Genomic DNA, 26,284 nt, shown 5'->3' with positions numbered 1-26,284 from the left:
TTATTTTTCCTTTGCAGTCACAACGGAAACATGAAGCTGCCACTCTTGGTGTTTATTGTGTATCTGCTGTGGTTGAAAGATTGTCACTGTGCACCTACGTGGAAGGACAAAACTGCTATCCATGGAGGCCTGAAGGGTAATGTTTGGTTTTTTTATCTGCGCTGTGTCCCGTTTGCCTGTTTGCATGTCCTGCTGGCATTTACGGTGATTTACAGTTGAGAGATAACCGTATTCAGGATGCCCTCTAGTTTCACGGTGAGATGTTCTCCAGGCACTTAAGCCAAGTAGACAAGACGCCAAGCATCTGGATAAAAATAGAAAATTCCAAATGCGTCTCTGAGAATGGTCCACATATCCAGATGTTTGCCATCACAGAGATAAAACTTGCCAACGTTTTGAGTTGCATTGCTTGGTCTCATCCAGATGTTTGGTGTCCTCTGAGCACAGTTTTAATGAACAGTGAAATTCTTTTCTAGCATTTGAAAAATTTAAACAATTAAAGTAATCCATGCAGTTATTCTTGAGATAGTGAAAGAATGGGTTATAATGACATTGAATCTGGTTGGTCTGTGCTCATTAACTTGTGGCCTTTGCTTGATGAGATATGCTTTGAGTACTTAACAGGAAAATAAATTAGTTTAAACGTTTCTTTTTTGGGGATCTGTAATTAAATTTGGAGGCCAGATTAAGCTCCTCTGGTGGCCACATTGGCTATTGTGAAGAGAGAATGACAAACCATGAATTTCATACTCGCTAAAGGCTTATTAAAGGGGTGTAAGAGATGTCCAGTAGGTTATTAAAGAATCTTGCATTATACAAGATGCTTTCTAGGTTTTATGCCTCCTGGGAAGGTAACTGAAGCTGAAAGAAAAGGAAATTGTTCACTCTGTTTAAGGTTCCCAGTTGGGCATTTAATATAAATTGTCTGTGAAGAAAATTCAATGTTTTCTTCTAATATAAACACACTTGAGTTTTAAGGGAAAGAAAAACAATTGGATAAATGAAAACAGGCCCTGAGGAAAATGATAAGAATAAAGTTAAATGAACTCTGACTTGGCTAGCAGTTCAGAAGTGAGGAACAGAAGATATCACCCGGGTGGTAGCCATGTCCATGTGGCAGCTGACAGCCCAAATCATTGTGATCTGCTTTCAAAGTTTGATGCTGTTAAAAAAAAAAAACAATTAAGCCTCTGCTGGGGGAACATGAAAAGTTGGCGAACTCATTGTGTTCTGATACATTGTAATCTGATCAGATCTCAAAAGAAAAAACTACAACTACATCGTAATCTTTTAGGTTTTTCCAAGGCTGGGGAGATAGATATAGATGAAGAGGTGAAGAAGGCTTTGACTGGCATGAAGCAAATGAAAATCCTGATGGAAAGAAGAGAGGAGGAACATAGCAACCTAATGAGAACCCTGAAGAAATGCAGAGAAGAAAAGCAGGTACAGTCATTGAAAATCACACCTGTCCTTAACTATATCTGGACCATAAATAGTGCATGTCTGAGTGCACTGGAGGAATTACTTATTTACCCTAATCATAGATTTTCTGGAGAGCAGCACTTACTGGAGGAAGAGTTTGAAGAAAATTTCAAATTTCTCCAAAGAAGATATTCCTTGTAGATCAGGCCTTCGCTGGCCTCCAAACTCGGGAATTTGGGGGATTCGGCTTTGTTTGGGAAGTGCTGCTTTCTTAAAAATGCTTTATTGGTGCCTTTTGAGTTGGGATATTGTGTCAAAAGTGTCTGGGAGTTTTTGGCTACATCAGTGGCCTCCAAAGTTTTTTTCTTTCCCATCCCTATTACCATAATTATTGTTAGCATCCACTCCTGAATATATGCATTTTAATTAATTTATTAAATTAGACACATGAATTGCTACCGTTATTATCTCAAGGCACAGAAGGCAGTTAGGGATCATCATTAGCTTGGGTAGGTGTAAGTCCATATTTCAAATCATCTAGATATTTTGAAAATATTTTAGCTTATTGCCAAATCTGATTAGATCATCATATTTTTACTGACACAAGGCCAAAGAGCTTGTAATGAAAAAGTGGCAGCCCTGCCATTTGCTTCTTATCTACTTGAGCTTAAGTTATTCATATTTTTTAATCTGCTGGGGGTTTTTTCCAAGAAACTTTTAAAGCCTCCTGTTCATTTTGTGAGGGCTAGTTTAGTTAAAAGTAGTTTAAAAACATCATTTACCTGAGTTCTCTTAAATGGCAAGTCATTGCAATTGGCTCCAAGTGAACAGAGAGAGGCAACCAGTGTCTCTTCCGCAGGGTCCTCACGCACAGCTAGCCACACACAATGGCCTGACACAAGCACCAGTGCATGTGAAATAGTACATCAGCCTCATCAATTTTTTTAATTCAAATACCTTAACTTAATAGTTGTTGTCCAAACTATGTATCTTATCAATGGAGAATATACATTATATTCAAATGTCTATGGGCCATATTAAAAACTGTTCATATGTTACAGTATAAAGCTCAATACATTTCTAAATTATAGACATTGCATGGCTCATAGTTTAATATCATTAACCATTAACATAACACTCAGAACAGTTAAAAAATTTTTAAATTTATTTTCCAACATACCCTTATAGAGAATATCAAAACTATAAAAATAATTTGGAAAATATTTTAAATTTTAAAATTGGGAGTAAATTACTTTTCAATTTTATTTTCATGAAAACATTTTTAATTATGGTAAAATATGCATAACATAAAATTTGCCATCTTAACCACTTTTATGAGTACAGTTCAACAGTATTAAATACATTCACAGTAATTGCCCGGTGGCGCAGTGGTTAAGACTCATGCTCCCAATGCAGGGGTCCCGGCTTTGATCCCTGGCCAGGCAACTAGATCCTGCATGCATGCCGCAACTAAGACCAGCGAGCTGCAACTAAGACCCGGCTCAACCAAATAAATAAAGAAATATATATTTTTAAATGCACTCACATTATTGGACAACCAATCTCCAGAATTCATCCCATTTTGCAAAACTGAAACTCTATACCCATTAAACAACCCCCCATTTCTCCTTTCCATAGTTGATTTTTAAATTTAAAAAACACAAATACAAGTTCTAATATCTCTTCTCTAGACCTTGATCTACACCTAGACCTGTAGACCTATAAAGTTGGGGGTTGCCAAGCTCCGGAGCTGCTGGAATTCACGGTGGCCACTGGGTGTCCCCTGATCCATTGGAGCAGGGCTACATCACAGGCTGGGACCCCAAAGCTGTAGTCAGCCTGTCAGCAGCTGGTTGATTTTGCAGCCATCCCTCTCCCTGCACCACACAGGGTCCCTGTCGAGGAAAGGAGATTGCTTGATCAGCAGCTGGAAGCCCTCCTCCCTTTTGGCAGAGATCAAAAGACCTTGAGGAAATGAAAACCAGCTCCTCATGAGGAAAATGTGGAAGCCCCTCTAGCTGTGTTCTTCCCTGGTGGGCTTGTGAGTCTGGCCACCGGGAACAACCACACTAGATATCATTCACAGGCCCTTTATAAAACACATTATCACCTGCGGTCCTTCCAACATCTGAGTAAACCATCACTTTCATTTTACAGCTAAGGAAACTGAGTTTTGAGATGTTAATTAATGTGGTGGTGTTGTTGTTTTAAATTTTTACTGGAGTAGGGTTGCTTTACAATGTTGTAACCCTGTCATGACTGACCCAGGACAAAGTCCACTGGTGCTGTGCCTGTGGAAGACCCAGTGACTTTCTGTTTTTCTCCCTTTCCCGGGCCTCCTGGCAAGCCAAGGAGGGAGCACATGCTATGGAAAGAATGCTTGGTGTAAGTCAGGTTAGCAAGTGTTAGTTCCATTTCTGACCCTGAAGAATCCCAGGAGCTAGTAGAATTTTTATTATTTCTTAAAACATACTTATTTTATTTTTTAAAAAATCATTGAATTATACTCTTAAGGTTTGGGTACTCATTTAAAAATTCATTTCAAAAAGGAAAAACCGGGCTTCCCTGGTGGCGCAGTAGTTGAGAGTCCGCCTGCTGATGCAGGGGACACAGGTTCGTGCCCTGGTCCAGGAGGATCCCACATGCCGCAGAGCGGCTAGGCCCGTGAGCCATGGCCGCTGAGCCTGCACGTCCGGAGCCTGTGCTCCGCAACGGGAGAGGCCACAACAGTGAGAGGCCCGCGTACCGCAAAAAAAAAAAAAAAAAAAAAAGGAAACACCTGTTTAACCCTGAGTTTCCCTCCCTAAAATTATTTTCAATCTAAAATAAAGGATACTTCACACAAATCACGAATTGACAAATACGGGGTGGGTGCCCCCAAGTCTCCCAGAACAAAACACATCCCATCCTCAGGTGATCCAGTGTAATCTCGATCCTCCTCATCAGCTTCTCCCTATTTATATTTAGTGGGAGCATCTGAAACTTGCTCTTACTAAAGTGGGAAACCCTAAAGCAGCTTCAAGTGATTCCCCACGCCCCACACCCCCATCCAGGTTTGTGTGGGACTTTGAACTTCAGGAAGAGGGTTCTAAGTATGGAATCTATCGCTGGGTGGGACATTTAGGGGGAAGCAGAAGGCATGGACAAGGCATTCCTAAACCAGAGACCTTCTTCCTCCATGGCAACATTTCAGTACCAAAACTTGGGCCATGTGATTTGGTCATTGGTTCTTGTTACACTCTTGGAGGTGAGTGGAAGGAAATCAGATGATTACGGACTATGTGCCTTGCTTGCTCATCTCACTTAATACGAAACCTTAAGAGGTAGATCCTACAGTTATTCCTATTTGCTAAGAAGGAGACAGGGGCTCAGAGATGTTAAATAATTTGCCCAAGGGTCCACAGTGAGTGTAGTTTGTAATTGAAAATAGTGGGATTTCGGTTTATAGTGACAATGGGCAGAATATTTAAAAGACTGATTGAGAAAATCTGGGCAGTACTGTTGCCTGTCCTGGTGAGGCAACCTTTCTTGAGAAGTTGTAGGATTCCAAAATTGTTCTGCAAAGCCCAAAGAGACAAGTTAAACCTGTCTGGATCACGAGGTGCATTTGGCAGACTGGAGCCCTGCCAGGTTTCTTATGTGGGACGTAGCAAATGACACCCAGCTTAGCCCCAGGATTCTGCCATGAGAGCAGCTGAAAAATCCGAGCCCTGCAGAGGAAATGTGGGGGGATTGTCAGTGCCCAGGTGTTTCTTTGGACTTAATATGCCAGGAAAGGGTGATTTCTTTTTCTTTTGCCGTAGGTAAAAGTGCATAGTACATTGGTGTTAGAAACTGTGCTCCCTCGTGTTTTTTTTCACTTAAGGGAGTCTTCATCCGCTCTGAGGCTTTCTCCTTATGGACAGGTCCATTATATCCCCTAAATCCCCTGAACTACTTCTCAGGCCTGGAGGGAGCCGGTCTGCAGAAGCCCACACTTGCAGGGAGACGGGGGTGGGGGGTGGTCTACGTGGGCCTGGCCTGGGGGGAGCTCTGGGGGCAGGGTTGACGTTCTCAGGGACAGGTGTCGCTTCTGCTGGGCGGGACCTGGCCGAGTACAGCAGGCACCACAAGGGGGAGTGCTTGGAATGTGGATGAGAAGAACGAAGCCCCTCAGAATACAGCATCTTTGCCATTAGAATGCAACTCACTACAAGAATTGTGATATAGAGTACACAGGAATTTGATATACAAGATTTGATTTGATACACAAGAATTGTGCTTCCTTGCAGTGTTTAAGAACATACAAAAATTAAAAGCAGCATAAATGAAGGAAATAAATGTATCAACTTTGTAAGCCTTAAAAACCCATCTTCCACATCCTTCAAGGACTAGAAGTGAATACAGACAAGTAAACAGATCAGTTACAGTCATTCAGCAGAGTAGGGGCTGTGTCTTCATTGTTGCTTCACCCACAGGCAGTGAATGTCCATCCCATAGCAAGCACTCAATAAATAGCTGTTGACTGTACGAATGAACAGGTGAATAAGAACTGCCCCGGTCTTCAATAGAGATCAAGCAGTGCTCTTAACAGAAAGCTTCAGGGTAGATCTGTCAGACGCTAAGGGCTTGAAGAAGGAATGAGGTTTAGTATTTTTTGTTTTTGTTTTAATTTTTGGCTGTCCCACAGGGTTTGTGGGATGTTAGTTCCCCGGCCAGGGATCGTGGAACCCGGGCCCTTGGCAGTGAGAGTGCCAAGTCCTAACCACTGGACCACCAGGGAATTCCCAGAGGTTTAGTTTAGAATTCGCACATTTTGTAAAGAGTGAGATCAACTAAGGTACAACACATAGAGTCATGAAATGGAAATAGGGTGTGTGTTTCTACTTTTTAATTAGGAGGCTCTGAAACTTATGAATGAAGTTCAAGAACATCTAGAAGAGGAAGAAAGGCTATGCCAGGTGTCTTTGACAGGTTCCTGGGATGAATGCAAATCTTGCCTGGAAAGTAACTGCATGAGATTTTATACAACCTGCCCAAATAGTTGGTCCTCTATGAAAAACAAGGTAAGGGAAAAATAGAGCTCAAGGTTTCTAAGTTCTTAAGGTATGTGCTTCAGCTTACTTTTAAAAATTAACTTATGTTAATATTTAGAATAGATATGGATGATCTGATGTTGGCCTTTTGCAACCTAGAATCTAGCATTCATGCTTATGTATGAATCACTTGTGGATATATAATTTTTAAGTTAGAACAGCCATCCAGTGCTTGCCCTCCCTTTCAGGACACTGTGTGTATCTCTCAGAAACACCCTGACTCTTTCTGCCTTGTATTTGTTATTTATGAACACATTCCCACTAGATTGTAAGCTTTTTGAGGTCAGGAACCATATATTATCTGCCTTCATTTAAGCATTGTAGGCATTCAATAAATGTTTGCTGAATTGCATTCTGAATAATAGTATTATAGTCTCTGATTTCAACCTGCTTTAATGTTTTCTCTGGAGGCCAAGCCTTTGAAGGCGTCCTCTGCCTCCTGAGTCTCTCCTTCAACGGGCTTGCCCTCTTGTGGCAGCACACACATGCCCATGCACACACGTACCCACATTCACGTCCCCTTTACCCCAATCCATGCACATCCTGTAGGACTGGCATGTTTTCTTTTTTGTCCTCTTTGGCTCTTTTCTGGGCAGAGGGAATCACAGAGGGTGGTGACCTGATTAGGATGAGCTCTGACCCATAAAAGGCTCCTCTTCTCTTGGCCTGAATTTCCCTTCCCCTTCAAGAAGTGGGCTGAGTAGGCAATGCAGAGAAATTCCCCTCCGTATCAGAGCATGCAGTAATCAGAGTCTGCGCCTGGCTTGGCAAGGCCTTCCCCAATTACAGAAGGAACAACCCCTAGGATAATTCATATGCCAAGTTAATTTGCCTCCACTGTTAATTGCATCTGCTCTATTTTTATAGCCACTCTCTAACATACCAGAGTATACTGGAATGAGCACTGGCTGGAAGTCAGGAGCTTTGGAGACCATTCCTATCTGCACCTTTTGTGTGACCTTATGACAATTTCTTGGGCCTTTAAAGTTTCATTTTTGTGGCTGGGTTCAGGTAAACAGAAGCTGACAGAGGGAGAGGCAGATGATCCACCCAGATTACTTTTTGAGAAAGGCATGAGTCTTCTAAGAATCCCTGGAGAATTCTTTGAACAGCCCTTGAGCAGGGGTGGGGAGTGCTCCCACAGTGATGTTTGATGGTTGCTACATTCCAAAACATACAACAGGGTCATATCACTATCATACAAGGGCAACTGTGTTCTGGCACGAACTTATGTGTCACATAGATGAAATAGAACATGGTGTGACTGCTGGAAGATCTCCGCCTGAATAGGAAATTCTATAATTAGAGCTTCATTCCTTTGACTACAGCCAAGGAGGGCTTTGATCACTGGTAATATGTAACATCTCGAAGTAACCTATTTAGCTGTATTAAGCATCTATAGTTCAGTGTGAATGTATTGATCTTTTCCCTGGACTAATTTATGAGATGAGAGAGAGGAGAGCATAAAGACATGAATAGCATGCCACTGAAGGAAAAAAAAAAAAGAAGAAGAACTAAGGCAGAGGTGAAAGACAAGAGCCTTCTTCACAGTTTTCAGGCTGCACGGTCTAAAACCATGCATGCCAACCACCACCAGTACATCAGGACTGTGGCTTGTCAATAATATTGAGAACTTGGCCTTCTTAGGCCTTGGTAGACAAACAGAAACCAGGAGGAACTTCAGACCCTATTTCCATGGTCAAAGCCAAAGCCAGGTACATGAATGTTAATAAATTATCTTAAAGTGGATCACCTTTTCCTAGTTTGCCCAGAACTGTTCTCGATTTGGAATGACTACTTGTAAGTTGACATAAAAATTCACAAGAAAAAAATAGTCCAAAAGAAAATTAATTTATTTCATTTCTGTCCCCCATCCCACCCCACAGCTTGAACATTTTTTCAGGAAGATATATCAGTTTCTGTTTCCTTTCCATGAAGATAATGAAAAAGACCTTCCCATCGGTGAGAAGTTCGTTGAGGAAGACTCACAACTGACCCAGATAGAGAACATGTTCAGCCAACTGACTGTGGATGTGGGATTTCTCTATAACAGGAGTTTTGACGTCTTCAAACAGATGCAGCAAGAATTTGACCAGGCTTTTCAATCATATTTCATGTCAGATACAGACTTCATGGAGCCTTACTTTTTTCCAGCTTTTTCCAAAGAGCCAGCAAAAAAAGCACATCCTGTGCAAAGCTGGGACATTCCCAGCTTCTTCCAGCTGTTTTGTAATTTCAGTCTCTCTATTTATCAAAGTGTCAGTGCAACAGTTACCGAGATGCTGAAGGCGATCGAGGATTTATCAAAACAAGGCAAAGGCAAGTATTAAAAGATTATTTAGATATCTGTACTAAAGTTGAGTTTTATTTAACTTTGGAAATGGTAGCCATTTCTAAGTCATTGTACAATGTTTCTGAGAGTGATGGTTTATGGATGATCAAAGTCTCACAGCCTCTTAGAAAAAGCTTTGAGGTCTGCCAAACACTAGCCTTCTCCCGTCTTTGTCGAGAACTCTGTGGGGCTGTTCTCTATTTCTAGAGCAAATTTTCAAAGCTGAGAAAGAAAATGCTGGTAAGGTGAGAACTTGAAAAAGACAGTTGCCTCCTTTATTAAAACTCAGGCAGATGCTTGGCTCTATTCTGCTTGAACACCATGGGGTTTCTTTAAAATCAGTCCAGGCTCCTCAACTTCCAGTTTGGGGAGAAAGCTTAGTGCCATGTAAAACCAGGTCATATTTAGTGCCTTCCGTGACCTCCTCTGCATCGCTACTGTAATCCCTTAGATCACATCTTTTATGCACAAAACCAGAGAAAATACTCAGAGACAAACCCAAGACTGTAGAAATTTCTGTAAATGATAATAATCGCCTTCTACCAATACCACTCATGCCCTCTGATATTCCATATTGGAAAAAGCAATGCTGCTTTATGTTGTTAAGGCAGAAGGAGGTAACTTCTTCGGGCTTCTGTGGAGAGCCTGGGAGGCAGCATCTCAGAAATGAGAGTTGCCGTGTGGGCCACAGGTAGAATCTGTGTTTCCTTGGACATATCTCTATGGAACATTAAGTCAAGGACAGGGATGCTCTTCTCTAACAAAAAATGAAACGGGCTCCTTCTAGAAATCCCGCCAGTTGTGACAACATGGATGAACCTGGAGGACATTATGCTATGTGAAATAAGCCAGACACAGAAAGACAAATATTATATCCCACTTACATGAGGAATCTAAACTAGTCAATTCCTTCCTTGCACCACCACCACCTCAGTGATAATCTAGAGATCCAGGGTCCCCTGCAAGTGCAGAAAGTAAAAACAAAAACAAAACAGCAAACAAAAAAAGCCTTTGTTACACTTTTATACTCTTCTCTCTCCAGTGTCCCTACCCTAACCAGACAGCAAGTTCAACAGATTCTCTTCCCAGATGAGTACATGAGGACAGTTTATCAAAAATAGGCAGGCAGGGGCTGTGGGGTATTTGCGTGTAGTTTCCATCACTTTTCTGGACTGGTGGTAGGTGCGGAAAAAACCTATTGCCCCTAGAAAATCCACCTAATGGGAATAAACCTTTGCCCCTTGCGGTAGGCAGAATAATATAATAGCTTTCCAAAGATACCCAAATCCTAATCCCCAGAACCTGTGAAAATGTTGGGTTACACAGCAGGGGAAAGTAAGTTTGCAGATGGAGTTGAGGTTGCTAATCAGCTGACCTTAAAATAGAGTATTTGGGGTTGTCCAGGTGGTTCCAGTGAAATCACAAGGGCTCCTAAAAGTAGAAGAAGGAGGCAGAAAAGAATCAATAGAGACAGCCTCACGAGACGAACTTGTCCCTACTTTGCCAGCTTAGAAGATAGAGGAAGGGGAACAGGAGGCAAGGGTGGGGTGGCCTCCAGACTCTGGAAAGGCATGGAGATGGATTCTGCCCTAGAGCCTCCAGAAAAGAACAGCCCTGCCAACACCTTAATTTAGCCCACTGAGACCCACTTCAGACTTCTGACCTAGAGCACTGTAAAATAATCTATGTTGTTCAAACCACTAAATCTGTGGAATCTGTTACAATAGCACTAGGAAAGCTGCCTCCTGTCAATTACAGTGGTTAATATCTTCTGAGTGTAAACTACGTATCTGGCAGCCTTCACAGATAGGCTTTATTTGTCATGATCATCCTAAGAGCCAAAATTAGAAAAGTAGCTAAAACTGAATAATGAACACTGTTAAAAGGAAAAAGGTGATAAAAATATGAAATATCTTGTTTAATATATTTTTTAATTTTATTGAGTGTTGTTTCATTTTAGTCTCCATATGAAAGAATTTCCTTCCCACTTTGTTCTTTCTAGACTTCAGTTGCTGAATCTGTTGAAACAGAATAAGATAGCTTTTGCAGTTGTCCTCACTTGGCTTACAAATCCCTAGAGAGAATAGATGAGATCCATTCAGTAAAACTGTGGTGTAGTAGCTTCACACAGTGCTGGGTGCTGGGAGCTGGGGGTTCTGGGTTTTAATCCTGCCCTGGAGAATTTTGCTGTCTTAATTTTCCCATGGGGGAAACAGGCAAGTTGGGAGGGTAGATGATTTACTAGAAGTAACTGCCTAGAAGGGCCCTCAGGCTCTGTTCTGGCATGGCCGAAGGTAGGCGATGGGCTACTCTCATGAGTATAGCATGGGGAATTGGTTTAGATAGCCCTCAATTTGCCATCCTTGAATATACCAAGTATTCATCTAGATCCTGTGAATAAGCAATGATTATGACAGACATGACACAGCCCCTAACTTTTAGGAGTTTAGTCCAGAGAAAGAAAAACAGGTCAGTGAACAGTTGCACTACCATATCTTAAGTGAAATGACAGAGGAAGTTATGGAAGAATGACAAGATTAAAATGACAAGACCAAATCCCCTCTCTCAAAGGACTCAGAGTCTAATAGAGAAGACAAAATTAACAGCACATAATGCAGAATTGCTCTACAGTAGAACTCACAGGGGTTCTCTGGGGTGAGAGGAGATGCCACTGAATCTATAGGGAATGGGAGAAAATGACTCCTATTCAACCAAGGGGATGGCTGCCTTACCCACCAGATGATCTAGCAAATGCCTCGTAGGTTTTTAAACAATAAACTTCACATTTTTTGTTTGTTGCTTTTGGCTGTACCACGCGGCCTGCAGGATCCTAGTTCCCTGAGCAGGGATTGAACCCCTGCCCCCCTGCTGTAGAAGCACAGTCTTAACCACTGGACCGCCAGGGAAGTCCCAGTAAACTTCACAATTTATCTCGAAATGTTTCATTTTTTTAACATCAAGGATTTAATATAACAGAATACCATCAGGTTAAAAATTAATAACAAATTTTTCCTAATGTGAAACACTCAATTGGGAATTGTCAATTTGCTGTTGGACGACTTCTTTTTACATCATTTTTATATGGATGGCTAATTATTCCAGGAAAAAAAAAAGTTTCTTAAAAGTTGATCTGCTTTAGATGTTTTCCTAAATCTTTGACGTACTGTTTATAACATTATATATGTGAAATGCAAAAAAGAATAGCAATAAATACCTACCACCCAGTTTAAAAAACAGACATTTCCAATATCTTTGGAACTCCAATACACATTCGAATTACAGCTTGAAAAAATTAAAATAATTACTAGAAAAAATTTTAATAGAAGCCCAAAGAGAAAAGTGGCTTACAATTCCCTATCTAGTTAACCCCAATGATATCAGAAATAATAATGATAAAAATAAGACACACTAAATTTAAAATAATTTAAATATACAAAGGAACAAAAGAAATGAAAGCTGCCTTCTCCCACCCCATCAAGTCTCTCTTCCAATAGAGTTACTATGAATAATTCCTCATGATTCCTTCCTGAAAATAAAATTATATGCATTAACCTCTGTGTGGGGAGTGGGGTTTGGGGGAAGCAAGTAGTAATAATAGTAATGATGAGTAATAATGACAGTAATGAGACTGCTGGATTAAAGGATACATGCACTTTTTTTTTTTTTTGCGGTACGCGGGCCTCTCACTGTTGTGGCCTCTCCCGCTGCGGAGCACAGGCTCCGGACGCGCAGGCTCAGCGGCCATGGCTCACGGGCCCAGCCGCTCCGCGGTATGTGGGATCCTCCCGGACCGGGGCACGCACCTGTGTCTCCTGCCTCCGCAGGCGGACTCTCAACCACTGCGCCACGAGGGAAGCCCGATACATGCACTTTTTAATAGATGCCAAATTGTCCTAGTAACTGGTTGCACCAGTATGCACTCCTACGATTGAATACAGAACAAAGATTTTGCAAGTGCTGGTTAGAAAGAGAAATGACATTCTATCCATGCCTTTAAAGTTCAAACTCTCTAACGACACTGATGTGAAAATGCTGTTACTTGTAGACTCCGCCCACGGCGGCCTGAGTAGGACGGCATTGCCTGTGCGGGGCCGAGGGCTGTGTGGAGAGCTTCGCCAGAACTCGTCGGAATGTTTCCAATTTCACGCAAGATGCCAAAAATGTCAGGATTACCTACAGGAAGGTAAATGATTATTATGTTCTCAGGGTTTCGATTGTATTCTGGTCAGAGGTCACAAATCTCGCTTTTACAGGCATCGTGGATTCATTTGCTTCCCTTCAAGCTCTTTTTGGCGTGCTCATTGCCGTCTGCGGGTGCTCAGGGCAGGTTTATAAACGTTTATTATTCAAAAGTAAGTCAACTTACTTTTCCCTTTTTAAAAATTCCCTCATTATTCCCGTGAAAAATTTTTATGGTTAAAGACCAAGCGAACACTCTTGTGTGCAAAAGAGAACTCAGCAAATTAGGGTAACTTCTTTCTTCTTACTGCAGAGAAAGAAAACCACCAATGAAGAAATCTTCAAAATGTGTAAGCAAATTTTTTGCCAAATAAGTTTTTTTTCAAATGGCATTAACTCTTTCCAGATGGTGGAAAGAGTATTTAAATACAGATAGTAGCTTCTCCTCCCAAGCCCTGCACAGCGCGTTTCGCCTCCTCCCAGATCTGACCAAGAGCATCTTTCATTCCTTCCCCAGGTGAAAAATTCTCTCCACCGGCCCTTCCCCCTTTCCTCCGACCCTCATGTCCCTTCTCCTCCCCAGCTGAAGTCACTTCCCAACCGCTAGGGTCTGAACGCAAATTTTCTTGCAAAATCCAAGAAGAGCTTTTGATTCCTGTGCTTCTGCTTTTTACCTTGCCAAAGCCCTAAGGGAAGGAAATTCTAAAAAATGTGGCTAAGATTTGAAGCAAGAGATTGAATATACACTGGACCTTTTTATTAGAGCAGATGAGGGTCTTATTTCTTCAGAATTGCTCCCTGGGTGACTTTCTGCAGCTCTGTTTCATCATTTGGAAAATGAAATTAATATAGCTACTTCACACAAGTGTTTTGAGGATTAAATAAAATGTCTGAAGTACTCATGATTCTCATTATTCAAGTGTTTGTTTTTCAAGTCACAGTTACAAGGTTGCATACAGACAACAGAAGTTTTTACAAGAGAAAAATATACACTAATATACTGACCTCTTACAAAAATAGTCCCACTCAAACATGCCACCTATCTATCATTAACTTCCTTTAACTTCCAGTTAAAAGCTTTGAAGAATAATCTCTCCCTGATTGTCATAAGATAATAGAGAAGATGGGGTGTGTGTGTGTGGGAAGTGATTGGAAGAAGGTGATTGAAAGGTACAAACTTCAGTTACAAAATAAATAAGTACTAGGGCTGTAAGGTACAAGATGATGACCATAGCTAAAGCTGCTGTGTGATATATAGGAACGTTGTTAAGAGAGTAGATCCTAAGAGTTCTCATCACAAGGAGAATTTATTTTTCTTTTTATTGTATCTGTATGAGATGATGGATGTTAAATAAACCCACAACAGTAATCAATTCAGAATATATTGTGAATATGTAAGCCAAACCATCATGTTGTATACCTAAAACTTATACAGTGATGTATGTCAATTATTTCTCAACAAAACTGGAAAAAGAAAGACAATATATAAGAAATCAGATAATACAATATAAACACATCAAATAATCAGTATACATCAAGTCACACAGTATACATGCAGTATAAATTGATTGCTGCAAAGGTAAAACACAGAGGAAAGGCTGTCCTAATGTGCTCCCAAACAATTTTTTTTTTTGGCTGCTTTGGGTCTTCATTGCTGCGCGCGGGCTTTCTCTAGTTGCGGTGAGCAGGGACTACTCTTTGTTGCGGTGCGTGGGCTTCTCATTGCGGTGGCTTCTCTTGTTGCGGAGCACAGCCTCTAGGCACATGGACTTCAGTAGTTGTGGCTCGCGGGCTCTAGAGCACAAGCTTAGTAGTTATGGCACACGGGCTTAGTTGCTCTGTGGCATGTGGGATCTTCCCGGCCCAGGGCTCGAACCCGTGTGCCCTGCATTGGCAGGCGGATTCTTAACCACTGTGCCACCAGGAAAGCCCTCCCATACAATTTAAACTTTTATATTTTATGATAAATGTATATAGAATAAAATAATAGAAACACATGTGCCTAATACTAGATGAAGAAATAAAACATTACCAAAATAGATGAAGCCCCCGCTGGTGCCCCTTCCACATCACATCCTCTTTATCCCCTTATAAGGAAATCGTTTTGGGGTTTTTTTTTCCTTCCAGTTTTATTGAGATATAATTGACATACAGCACTTATAAATTTAATGATTTGACATCGTGAAATGATTAACACAGTAAGTTTAGTAAACATTCATCATCTCATGTAAAAAAATTTTTTAAAGAGAAAAACATTTTTTCCTTGTGATGAGAACTCTTAGGATTTACTCTCTTAACAATTTTCATATATAACATATACCAGTGTTAATTATATTAATCATGTTGTATATTACATCACTAGTACTAACATCTTATAACTTGAAGTTTGTAACTTTTAACCACCTTTGTCACCATCACTGACTATATTCCCCACACTGTAGGAAACTTCTGTTTTGAATTTGGTGCTTATTATTTCCTTGTATTTCTTTTTTAAAAATTTATTTTATTGAAATATAGTTGATTTACAATGTGTTAATTTCTACTGTACAGCAAAGTGATTCAGTTATACATATATATATATACATTATTCTTTCATATTCTCTTCCATTATAGTTTATCACAGGATGTTGAATATAATTCCCTGTGCTATACAGTAGGACCTTGTTGTTTTCCTTGTGTTTCTTTATACTTTTATCATGTGTTTATATATAGCACACATACACACATATACCATCCATAGCAATGTTTTACATGTTTTTAGTTTTTATATTGTCAAAGTATAACTTTTAAGCTTAAAAATATGACTCATACAAGTACAAAATGAGCATGTTAAGATTGATTTAGGGCTTCCCTGGTGGCGCAGAGGTTGAGAGTCCGCCTGCCGATGCAGGGGACGCGGGTTCGTGCCCCGGTCCGGGAAGATCCTACATGCCGCGGAGCGGCTAGGCCCGTGAGCCATGGCTGCTGAGCCTGCACGTCTGGAGCCTGTGCTCCGCAACGGGAGAGGCCACAGCAGTGAGAGGCCCGCGTACCACAAAAAAAAAAAAAAAAAAATTCGAAAGATTGATTCCATTAATAAGGGAACGAGCAGAATGATTAAGCTGGTTTAAATGAGTACAGGAGAGACTGAAGTATTTACAGTCAAGGACAGAATGTTGAAGTAAGATTGCAGAGTTAGATATAAAACTAGTTGATGTACCGAAGGGTAATAAAACTGTAACTTTTGCAGTTATGATTTCTATCAGACCAAAATAATTTATGTCTCTACTGGACAAAAATTATTTGCAACTTTTCAATCTGTAATTTACATCTAATGTCGTGGAGTCTGGCCCAAATCAACAGTGACTAGTAAATACAACAAAGGATCATTTCCCTAGAGAATCAAGTAACCTTTGGGTGGGCCTCTTAGACAATACTTCATGCGACATTGAAAGGACACACAGCCATTCTTCTGCATTGTTTCCAAGTTTTGGATAATATTTCTTAATAGTATAAATGTTATCGCTTATGTATTCTTTTGCACCTTGGTGTTTCACTCAGTACAGTTTGGGAGATTTAGTCATGTGAATGCGTGTGTTTCTAATTTCACGAATTCATTGTTGTATGTTAGTCTGTGTAAGCACATTACAATTTATTTATCCATTCTCCTGCTGAAGCACATTTAAGTTGCTTCCAGTATTTTACAAACAACTCTTGTATGTTTTGTCAAACAATGATTTTGCCTCTTTTATCAAAATTTAACTCATTCTTTGTTCTAAGACTAAGCATACAGCTGTAATTATAATCTTATATTTGAAAAATATAAGATAAATGAAATATGTTCCAAAACATTATAAATCATTTTTTTTCATTATTTACGATACATTTTTGGTCCCAATTTTAAATGGACTCACTGTAAGTAGCTCTTTTCCCATACCAGTTACTGGTACTAGATGTATACACCTAAATTCAAAATAGTAGTTTCAAGATAAAGGAGTTTGATGTGGAATGGTCACAGTGGGGGGGGTTCATCTGTTTGGGTTATATTTTGTTTCTTAATATAGGAGGTAGGCACATGGAATTTATACCAAGGAATGTCTGTCTCCAGCCCAGTTTTTGTTACATGAGACCATATAATTATCAATTAAACTGAATCTTTTTTGAAAGTGATGTAGGCAATATTAATAATTGCTTGATAACCACAGGTATAAACTGGAAACTCTCACAGGCAGAAGGTGATACATGCACACTAGATTAAAGACAAAACATCCACAATATTTTGCAGCTCCTCCCATCAAAAGCTGGAGTCTGTTTTTTCAACCTGAGAATCTGGGCTCGGCCATGGGTCTGTCCTTAAGCAACAAGATATTGGCAAATGTGAGTGGCTTGAAATGTGCTTGTGAATTAAAGTTGTCCTCTCTTGCTACTGGAAGCCTATCCACCACTGCGTGATCAAGCCCAGGCTAGCCTTCTGGAAGATGAGAGGTCCCAGCCATGCCAGCTGAGACCCTCAAAATGTGAGGGTCTAGACCATCCAGCCCCAGCTGAGCTAGCTCAGACATAAGAATAGTCCAACCAACCCACAAAACCCACAAAAACATGAGAAATAATAAATATTTGTTTGTTGTGCAACAAAAGCTAATGGATGCATATTGTCACATTTCATAAGAGACACCTGCTAAATGTGGGTTTTCTTTCTTCCTTTTCTTGAAACACTCATTCTCATGTCTATACGGTGACTAAAAAAAGGCCTTAAGGTACTGATCATGTGAGTGTATTTTTTTAAGTAACAGCATTAAGATACAGTTCATATACCATAAAGTATACAATTCAGTGTTTTTTAGTATACTCACAAAGTTGTATAGCCATCAGCACTATCTAATTCCAGAACATTTTCACCCCATACTCATACTCATTGGCTGTCAACTGGCTCATTGGCTGTCATTGGCTGTCATTGGCTGTCAACATTGGCTGTCAACTCATTGGCTGCAACTCCATACTCATTGGCTGTCATTTCCCATTCCCCGCCCCTTTCCCCTACCCAGCCCCTGGCAACCAATAATCTGCTTTCTGTCTCTGATTTTGCCTATTCGGGGTATGTCATATAAATGAAATCATACAATTTGTGGTCTTTTGTGACTGACTTCTTTAACTTGGCATAATTTTTTCAAGGTTTATCCATACTGTAGCATCTCTCAGAACTTCATTCCTTTTTATGGCTGCTTAATATTCCATTGTATGGATATACCACATTCTGTTTATTCGTTCGTTAGCTGATGGATATTTGGTTTGTTTCTGCTTTTTGGCTATTGTGAGTAATGTTGCTATGAACATTTGTGTACAAGTTTTTGTTTGGACATATGTTTTCAATTTTCTTGGGTATATACCATGAAATATATATGGGTAATATGGTAACTCTATGTTTAACATTTTGAGGAACTACTAAACTCTCTTCCAAAGTGGATGTACCATTTGCATTCTCACAGAAATGTATGAGGGTTCTAATTTCTCCACATCCTTGTCAACACTTGTTATTGCCCATCGTTTTTATCTTAGCCAACCGAGTGGATGTGAAGTGGTATCTCATTGTGATTTTGTCCTGTATTTCTCTAATCACTAATAATATCAAGCATCTTTTTATGTTTTTATTGGCCATTTGCATGTCTTCTTTGGAGAAATGTCTATTCAAATTCTTTGTCCATATTTTAATTTTGTTATTTGTCTTTTTATTGTTGAGTTGTAAGAGTTTTTTTTTTTTTACATATTCTAGATACCAAATGCTCATCAGATATATTATTTGAAAATATTTTCTCCCATTCTATGTGCTGTCTTTTCACTTTCTTGATGGTGTCCTTTGAAGCATGGAAGTTTTTTATTTTGATGAAGTCTACTTTATTTCTTCTTTTCTTTTTTTATTTTGGTGTCATATCTAAGAAACCATTGCCCAATCCAAGGTCACACAGGTTTATGCTTATGCTTTCTTCTAAGAGTTTTATATATTTAGTTCTTGCATTTAAGTCTGTGATGCATTTTGAGTTAATTTTTGTATATGGTATGAGGTAAGGATCCAGCATCTTTCTTTTGCAATTGGATATCCCGTTGTCTCAGTTTCACTTGTTAAAAAACTCTATTCTTTCCTGTGTAGAATTGTCTTGGCACTCTTGTTGAAAATCCATGGACAGCAAAAGTAAGGGCTTATTTCTGGACTCCCAATTCTCTTCCATTTGTCCATATATCTATCCTATGCCAATTCCATACTGTCTTGATTATTGTACTTTGTAGTAAGTTTTGAAATTGGGAAGTGTGAATGCTCCGATGTTGTTCTTTGTTTTCAAGATTGTTTTGGCTCTTATGGATCCTTTGCATTTCCATGTCAATTCTCGGATCAGATTGTCAGTTTCTACAAAAAGGGCAGTTAAGATTTTGATAGGGATTGCATTAAATCTATAGGTCAATTTGTGGAGTATGGCCTTCTTGACAATATTAAGTCTTCCCATTCATGAAAATAGATGTTTTTCCATTTATTTAAGTCATCTTTAATTTTTCTCACAGCGTGTTTTAGTTTTCAATACAAGTCTTACAGTTCGTTTAAAACATTTGTTCATAAGCATACGGTTCTTTTTATGCTATTGTGAGTGGAATTTTCTTAATTTCATTTTTGGTTTGTTCATTGTTAGTGTATAGAAATACAACTGATATGTGTATATTGATCTTGTGTTCTGCAACCTTGCTGATTTATTACTTTTTTAAAAACAAAATTTATTTATTTATTTATTTTTGGCTGCATTGGGTCTCGGTTGCTGCAGGTGGGCTTTCTCTAGTTGCGGTGAGCGGGGCTACTCTTCATTGAGGTGCGCAGGCTTCTCATTCTGGTGGCTTCTCTTGTTGTAGAGCACAGGCTTTAGGGCACACGGGCATCAGTAGTTGTGGCACACAGACTTAGTTGCTCCACGGCATGTTGGATCTTCCCGGACCAGGGCTCGAACTCATGTCTCCTGCACTGGCAGGCAGATTCTTAACCACTGCACCACCAGGGAAGCCCTGACTTATTACCTTTAATAGTTTTGTGTGTGTGTGTGTGTGTGTGTGTGTGTGTGTGTGTGTGTATGTATTCCTTAGGATTTTTTGTATACAAGACTATGTCGTCTATGAATAGAGATAGTTTTACTTTTTCCTTTCTCATGCAATTGTGTTTTGCACAAAGTTTCACCTTTATTTTAGGGAAATCGTTTTCCACTCTCTAAAAGAGTAAATGAGTGTCCCTTGTAGAATTCTCCTTGCCTAAGATCATGAGGTAACTCACCACCTTCTTCCCCCATAATTAAAAAAAAAACAAAACTACACCACTATTCTAAAAGTTAACAACTCTAAACTTGCAAATGAAGACATTTTAAAAGAATATCTGGATCTCCTTTCAAACGTATAATGTATCTTGTTAACTGTGACTCTCTTTGTTTTCAAAATATTTTCTTGAATTACTTTTCAAATGTACACTATTGCAAATTTTTTTACCTGCAAGTACAAAGGTCTCCCTTTCTTGAAGATCCCAACACAAATTTTGGAAAAGTGTGAAGGCTGGAGGATCTTGCATTATATCTACATATCAAAAAGAAACAATAACTGATTTTTAAGACTTGAGATGAGGTAGTCACCTAGCTTCTGGTTGGTGGATTCTCCCCCACCCCTATCTTCCTGAAGGCATGGTTTCTTAGTAAACAGCAGAAGACATAGTCGAAAGAGTCTGTGATCTTTTTCTACAATAACAATCTTTTATGATCCCAGATGCCCTAACACATAGACACTTCTGTAGTTTGCAGATAAATAATCTTTACACAGTATCAAGATGCTCATCAACGCAGCTCTATAAATTCCTTTAACCCTGTTTCAGTTCAGAAGGACTGTTGTGCAATAATAACACAGAGCTGCAGAATCTTAGTGACTTGTGAACACAAAGCTTTCTTTCTCTCTCTCTGTCTTGTCAGTTACAGCTTGCATGGGAGCTCTGCTGCACATCTCCTCACTCAGGATGATGGAGCCTCCACCATATGGAGCAAAACTAGTTCCACTGTCAGGGGAGGGAGGGTGATAAATCCTAAACCATTCTTAAAGGATTCCTCCAGCAGTAAGACACATCACTTTGAATATGGCCATGCTCAACTTCCAGGTGGCAGAAAAGTGCAATCTCCCATGTGTCCTGATCAGAGTATAAGTGAGCAGCCCTAATGACCTTCAGAGACACTATGGAAAGGAAGACAAGGAAAAGGAACATTTTAAATCTTCAGTGTGTGCTGGCTCTGTGAGCAGGCATTCTGCAGTGTTATTTCATTCGTGACGATTGTACCTGGCTGAAAACTCACTCAAGGTCAAAAGGCTGGAAGTAGAAAGCTTAAGGGCTGGGACTTAAATCCACAACACCCAACTCCAAGTCCCACATACATTTTTCTTTACCATGTTACTTTCTTCTTTGCTAGACTGTCCTGATGTTCCTAAACTATACACAAAAGTAGATGAGGCCCTTGAGTTGGTCAACATATCCAATCAGCAGTATGCCCAGGTTCTCCAGATGACCCAGCATCACTTGGAGGACACTACATACCTGATGGAGAAGATGAGAGAGCAGTTTGGCTGGGTGACAGAACTGGCAAACCAGACCCTAGGAACCAAGAACATCTTCAATTTCATAAAGGTAATGGAGAGACTCAAGAGCAGTTATGGAGACTAAGTGTGCATACATTGATTTTTCTGTTAATTTACTTATTAATTACGTCTGAATTTGAAAACAGGCTCTAGAAGGATATTCTACTTCCATTGTGATTGTACTCAGGCTGACTTGTGCATGGTCTTTAGAAAACAAGAAACTCTATAAAGAAAACCAATTTAAAACACAAAATACTTTCTAATCCAGAGATGGCTAATTCTGCTTAGAGCTATAGTGCTGATACAAGTAACCATGAAGAAACCTGGCCAATGTCGTTTTTAAGGGAGAAGACTTTCAGGTAAAGCAACTTGAGATCAAAGGCTGACTCTGAAACTTACCAGCTGAATAAGTTTGGGAAAGTTCCAGAATCCTTCTAGGCCTCAGTTTTTCCATCTGGAAAATGGGAATAATAATAGCTACCTTAAAATTAATGTCTGTAAAACAATGAGTATAAGTTCCTTATCCAAAACAAGAGCTCTGTAAATTATAGCTCTCATTAGCTTTTGACACAACAAGCTACTGACTTACCTTGAAAATTAAACACAGTTATATATTAATATTCACATATAAACATTGCTATCTTAAGTTGCACTTATACCATGTCTCCCACTTGCAATCAATAACTCCTGTTGCATAACATAAAATAGTGATTGAATTTCTTCCCTGATGCACCCCCTTCACACACCATATTACATTAATATACAATGCACCAGGCAAGTGATTTCTGATGAGGTTGGTATTGGTGGGCTCCTAAAAAGGTCCAGATACAAAAATCACCTGCAGAGCAATTGAAGGTACAATATTTTGTGTAGCATGTAATGTTAACAATCCCCCGGGATCCCTTTACCAACTCCAGCTGGTGCTGCTGCTAACTGCTCACCCCTGAAATCTTCTCCAAAGGGTTGTCCTTGGGGCCACTTATGCTCCAGAGCTCCCTGCAGGATCAGGCTGAGGCTGGAGGTCACCTGAAGGCCACCTCCCAGATTAGCATCTCCCTCTTCTCTATCTTGCTCGCCTCATCCCCCTAAAAGTTTTACTGAAAGCGCCCTTAATAAATAACTGTGTCAGAATCTCAGGCTCTGCTTCTAGGCAGTCTGACCTAAGACATTCTGTATCCTAGTGATTCACTCTCTTTCAAGGTACAAGGTTGTGGTTTGAGAAATAAGTTTAGAGAGTCACAACCAGCACATTAAACAAACAAACAAACAAAAGCAGAATAGAACACACCAGAAGAAAAAATATTAGAGTGCATTGCATTTAATAAGTCAGATGCATATGTCATGGAACTTTCATTTCCATGATGTGTGTTTATATATGTGTATAACTTATATGTAAGATGTGGTTTATTTTCTTTTTCTATTTGAGTATAGTCGATTTACAATGTTGCATTAGTTTCAGGTGTACAACAAAGTTATTCAGTTATATATATGTCAATATATTCTTGGGCTTCCCTGGTGGTGCAGTGGTTGAGAGTCCGCCTGCCGATGCAGGGGACACGGGTTCGTGCCCCGGTCCGGGAAGATCACACGTGCCGTAGAGCGGCTGGGCCCATGAGCCATGGCCGCTGAGCCTGCATGTCCGGAGCCTGTGCTCCGCGACGGGAGAGGCCACAACAGTGAGAGGCCCGCGTACTGCAAAAAAAAAAAAATATATATATATATATATATATATATATATATATTCTTTTATATATACATTCTTTTTCAGATTCTTTGCCATTATAAGTTATTACAAGATATTGAATGTAGTTCCCTGTGCTATACAGGGTCCTTGTTGTTTATCTATTTTATATATAGTGGTATGTATCTGTTAATCCCAAACTCCTAATTTATCCCTCTGCCGCCTTTCCCCTTTGGTAACCCTAAGTTTGTTTTCTAAGAAATGTGTGTTTTTGAGTCATGATGACAAATGTGTTTATAACTGTAGACCATAGTCAAAAGGTTTTGAAAGCCACTATCAATTCCTGCTGACTCTCTATTACTTCATTAGATAGATCATTCCCTAGGAGAGTAAAATAATGTGATATATTTGATCATTCTCACAAATATAGACTTTTAGTTTAAAGAGGAAGAATTCTTATAAGGAATGAGGGAAAGAATAAAATTTTAAGAAAAATTTTAGCAATGCTCTCAATCTTTAGAAAAGTAGAGCCAATATTTATGTTTTTATCGTCGTCAGGATTTCCATTCTATGCTTCAATTTGCTTCCATTCTAGTGGCTCTGAGTAACATTAATTGATTTAACTAAAATTTTTGATATTGATAACAAAGACACTTCTATACAAAAAACTCCATAGAAAATAAAATTATGGTTTTCAATGGTATATTTTTCTAATAATAATCACTGGTAAAGAGCACTCAATATTTGTCTGGCAATGTTCTAAGAACTTTTCCCGTGTATTAGATCATTTAATACTCTGTGTTTCTATAAGGTGAGTATGATTGTTTTACAGATTTTTCAGATGAGGTACAGAGAAGTGAAACAACTTGTCTGAGGTCGCACAGCTAGTAAATTGTAGAACTGAGATTCAAGGCCAAACAGCTTTTCTTCAGAATCCTTGGACTTAACCACTTTGCTGAACCGCTTGTAAAACTTATTTTTCTTTAAACGGCTCTTATTTCATCATGTAATGGAAAGTGCAAATTTGTAAAACAGCACATACTGAAGAGGAATCTTTTGTAAAAAAAAAAATACACAAATTCCAGCAGGTGAAAAAAGTTATGCTTTTTAGGTTGTAGTTACATGTTAGTGTTATAATTGTTTATTCAACTAGATGTAAACGCTTTACGCAGTTTTTATGTGTGTTACGTGTATCAAAAGGAAAAGGGGGAAAGTTATGTTAGCTTTATAAACTAGAATTAAGAAATCACCAGTGTTGATTTGGCTTCTTAATATTCTGCTTTAGTTTTTTTGATAGGGAAATTTATTTGAACACATTTTCAAAATAGTTCTTTTTTTATATAAATTTATTTATTTTATTTTTGGCTGCATTGGGTCTTTGTTGCTGTGCGCAGGCTTTCTCTAGTTGCGGCGAGCAGGGACTGCTCTTTTTTACGGTGCGCGGGCTTCTCATTGCAGTGGCTTCTCTTGTGGAGCACAGGCTCTAGGCACACAGGCTTCAGTAGTTGTGGCACATGGGCTCAGTAGTTGTGGCTCGCAGGCTCCAGAGCACAGGCTCAGTAGTTGTGGCGCACGGGCTTAGTTGCTCCGCGGCATGTGGGATCTTCCCAGACTAGGGCTCAAACCCATGTCCCCTGCATTGGCAGGCAGATTCTTCTCCTATTTTTATTTTATTTTATTAATGTTTTGGCCACACCGTGGGGCATGCAGGATCTTAGTTCCCCAACCAGGGATTGAACCTGCGCCTCCTGCAGTGGAAGTGCAGAGTCTTAACCACTGGACCGCCAGGGAAGTCTCTCTGGCAGGCAGATTCTTAACCACTGTGCCACTAGGGAAGCCCCAAAATAGTTCTCTTAAGGTTACATCAAGTTGCATGTCATTACAGTTTCGTTTAAATTATTAAGATCAAAGTATATGCCCTTGAGAACTTATTAAGAAAGTAAACGACATGCATTTCAGATGACTGGTTCTTACAGAAATCACACATACAACCATAAATTGTAAATTTCCTGTGGAAACTCAGTACAAAACTTGGTACATCACATTAACATTTGTGACAGACAGTAGCGCTCACCAAATATTCCATCCACTCACTCACACTTTCTTGCTCCTCTTGCAGTTAAGTGGTGCCATGTGTTAAGTTCTGGCCAATGAAATGGGAACAAAAATGAAAAGAGTTATTTCTAGACTGAGATAGAGAAGAGCCTGTGTGTGATTATCCATTCTCTTTCTCTGATGAGGATGTAAAGAAAGCCATGCGTTATTACATGTGCTACAGCACATGTGAGATGATGTTCCTTTCTCAGCCAGGGTCCTGAGCATCTAGGTGGTTCAGAGCCCTTGTAATGGGCATGTAACATGAGTGAAAAATAAATTATAAGAAGCCACTGGAATGCTGGGGCTAATTTGTTACCTCAGCACAACTTAGCCTATCCTGACTTATGTGGTATTAAATTAATGCTGAATGTGTGCTGGGATTTAGTAATCTTTTGTTGTATAATCCTTCTTCTTAGGTAGTTCCAGGTGTTCATGAAGGAAATTTTTCCAAACGAGATGTAACGATGACAGAGGTAAGCATTCTGCCTTCCCCTAATTTCACACTCACCATCCCTCATGAAGAAAGTGCTGAGAGTTCTAACTTCATTAGCTACATGCTGGCCAAAGCTGTACAGCATTTTAAGGAACATTTTAAATCTTGGTAAACAGAGTGCTTGATTAGGAATGCTTGTCAACAGGAATAGATGATTCATAAAAGGGGAAAATGACAAAACTAGTTTTAAAATACCTTGAAAATATATTCAACCTCATTAATAATCAAAGACATGAAAACTAAGACAAGATAGCAATTTTTGCCTATTAAATTTGCAAATTAAAAAAAAACCTGATAGGATGTGATGAAATGAGAATTCCCGTATGTTATTGCCGGGAACATAAACTGTTTTTGCCTTTTTGAAAAGCTATTCAATTATACATATCAAG

At 39.5% G+C, this 26,284-nt stretch overlaps 1 protein-coding gene across 1 annotated transcript; it reads left to right on the top strand.

Moving 5' to 3' along the window:
- Positions 1–30: 30 nt before the first annotated feature.
- On the top strand, positions 31–26,007 carry CLUL1 (clusterin like 1; the record flags this gene model as incomplete). Its single annotated transcript, XM_082667717.1, has 7 exons — positions 31–136; positions 1,295–1,443; positions 6,300–6,467; positions 8,384–8,816; positions 12,875–13,012; positions 21,459–21,673; positions 25,819–26,007. The coding sequence occupies 7 exons, from the start codon at positions 31–33 to the stop codon at positions 26,005–26,007; spliced, it is 1,398 nt and encodes a 465-aa protein (XP_082523843.1).
- Positions 26,008–26,284: the final 277 nt, after the last annotated feature.

This window comes from Grampus griseus (genome assembly GCF_964374135.1).
Source record: "Grampus griseus genome assembly, chromosome: 12".
Lineage (NCBI taxonomy): Eukaryota > Metazoa > Chordata > Mammalia > Artiodactyla > Delphinidae > Grampus > Grampus griseus.
The sequence above is the reverse complement of the archived record's forward strand: the minus strand, read 5'-3'. Positions and strand labels throughout refer to the sequence as shown.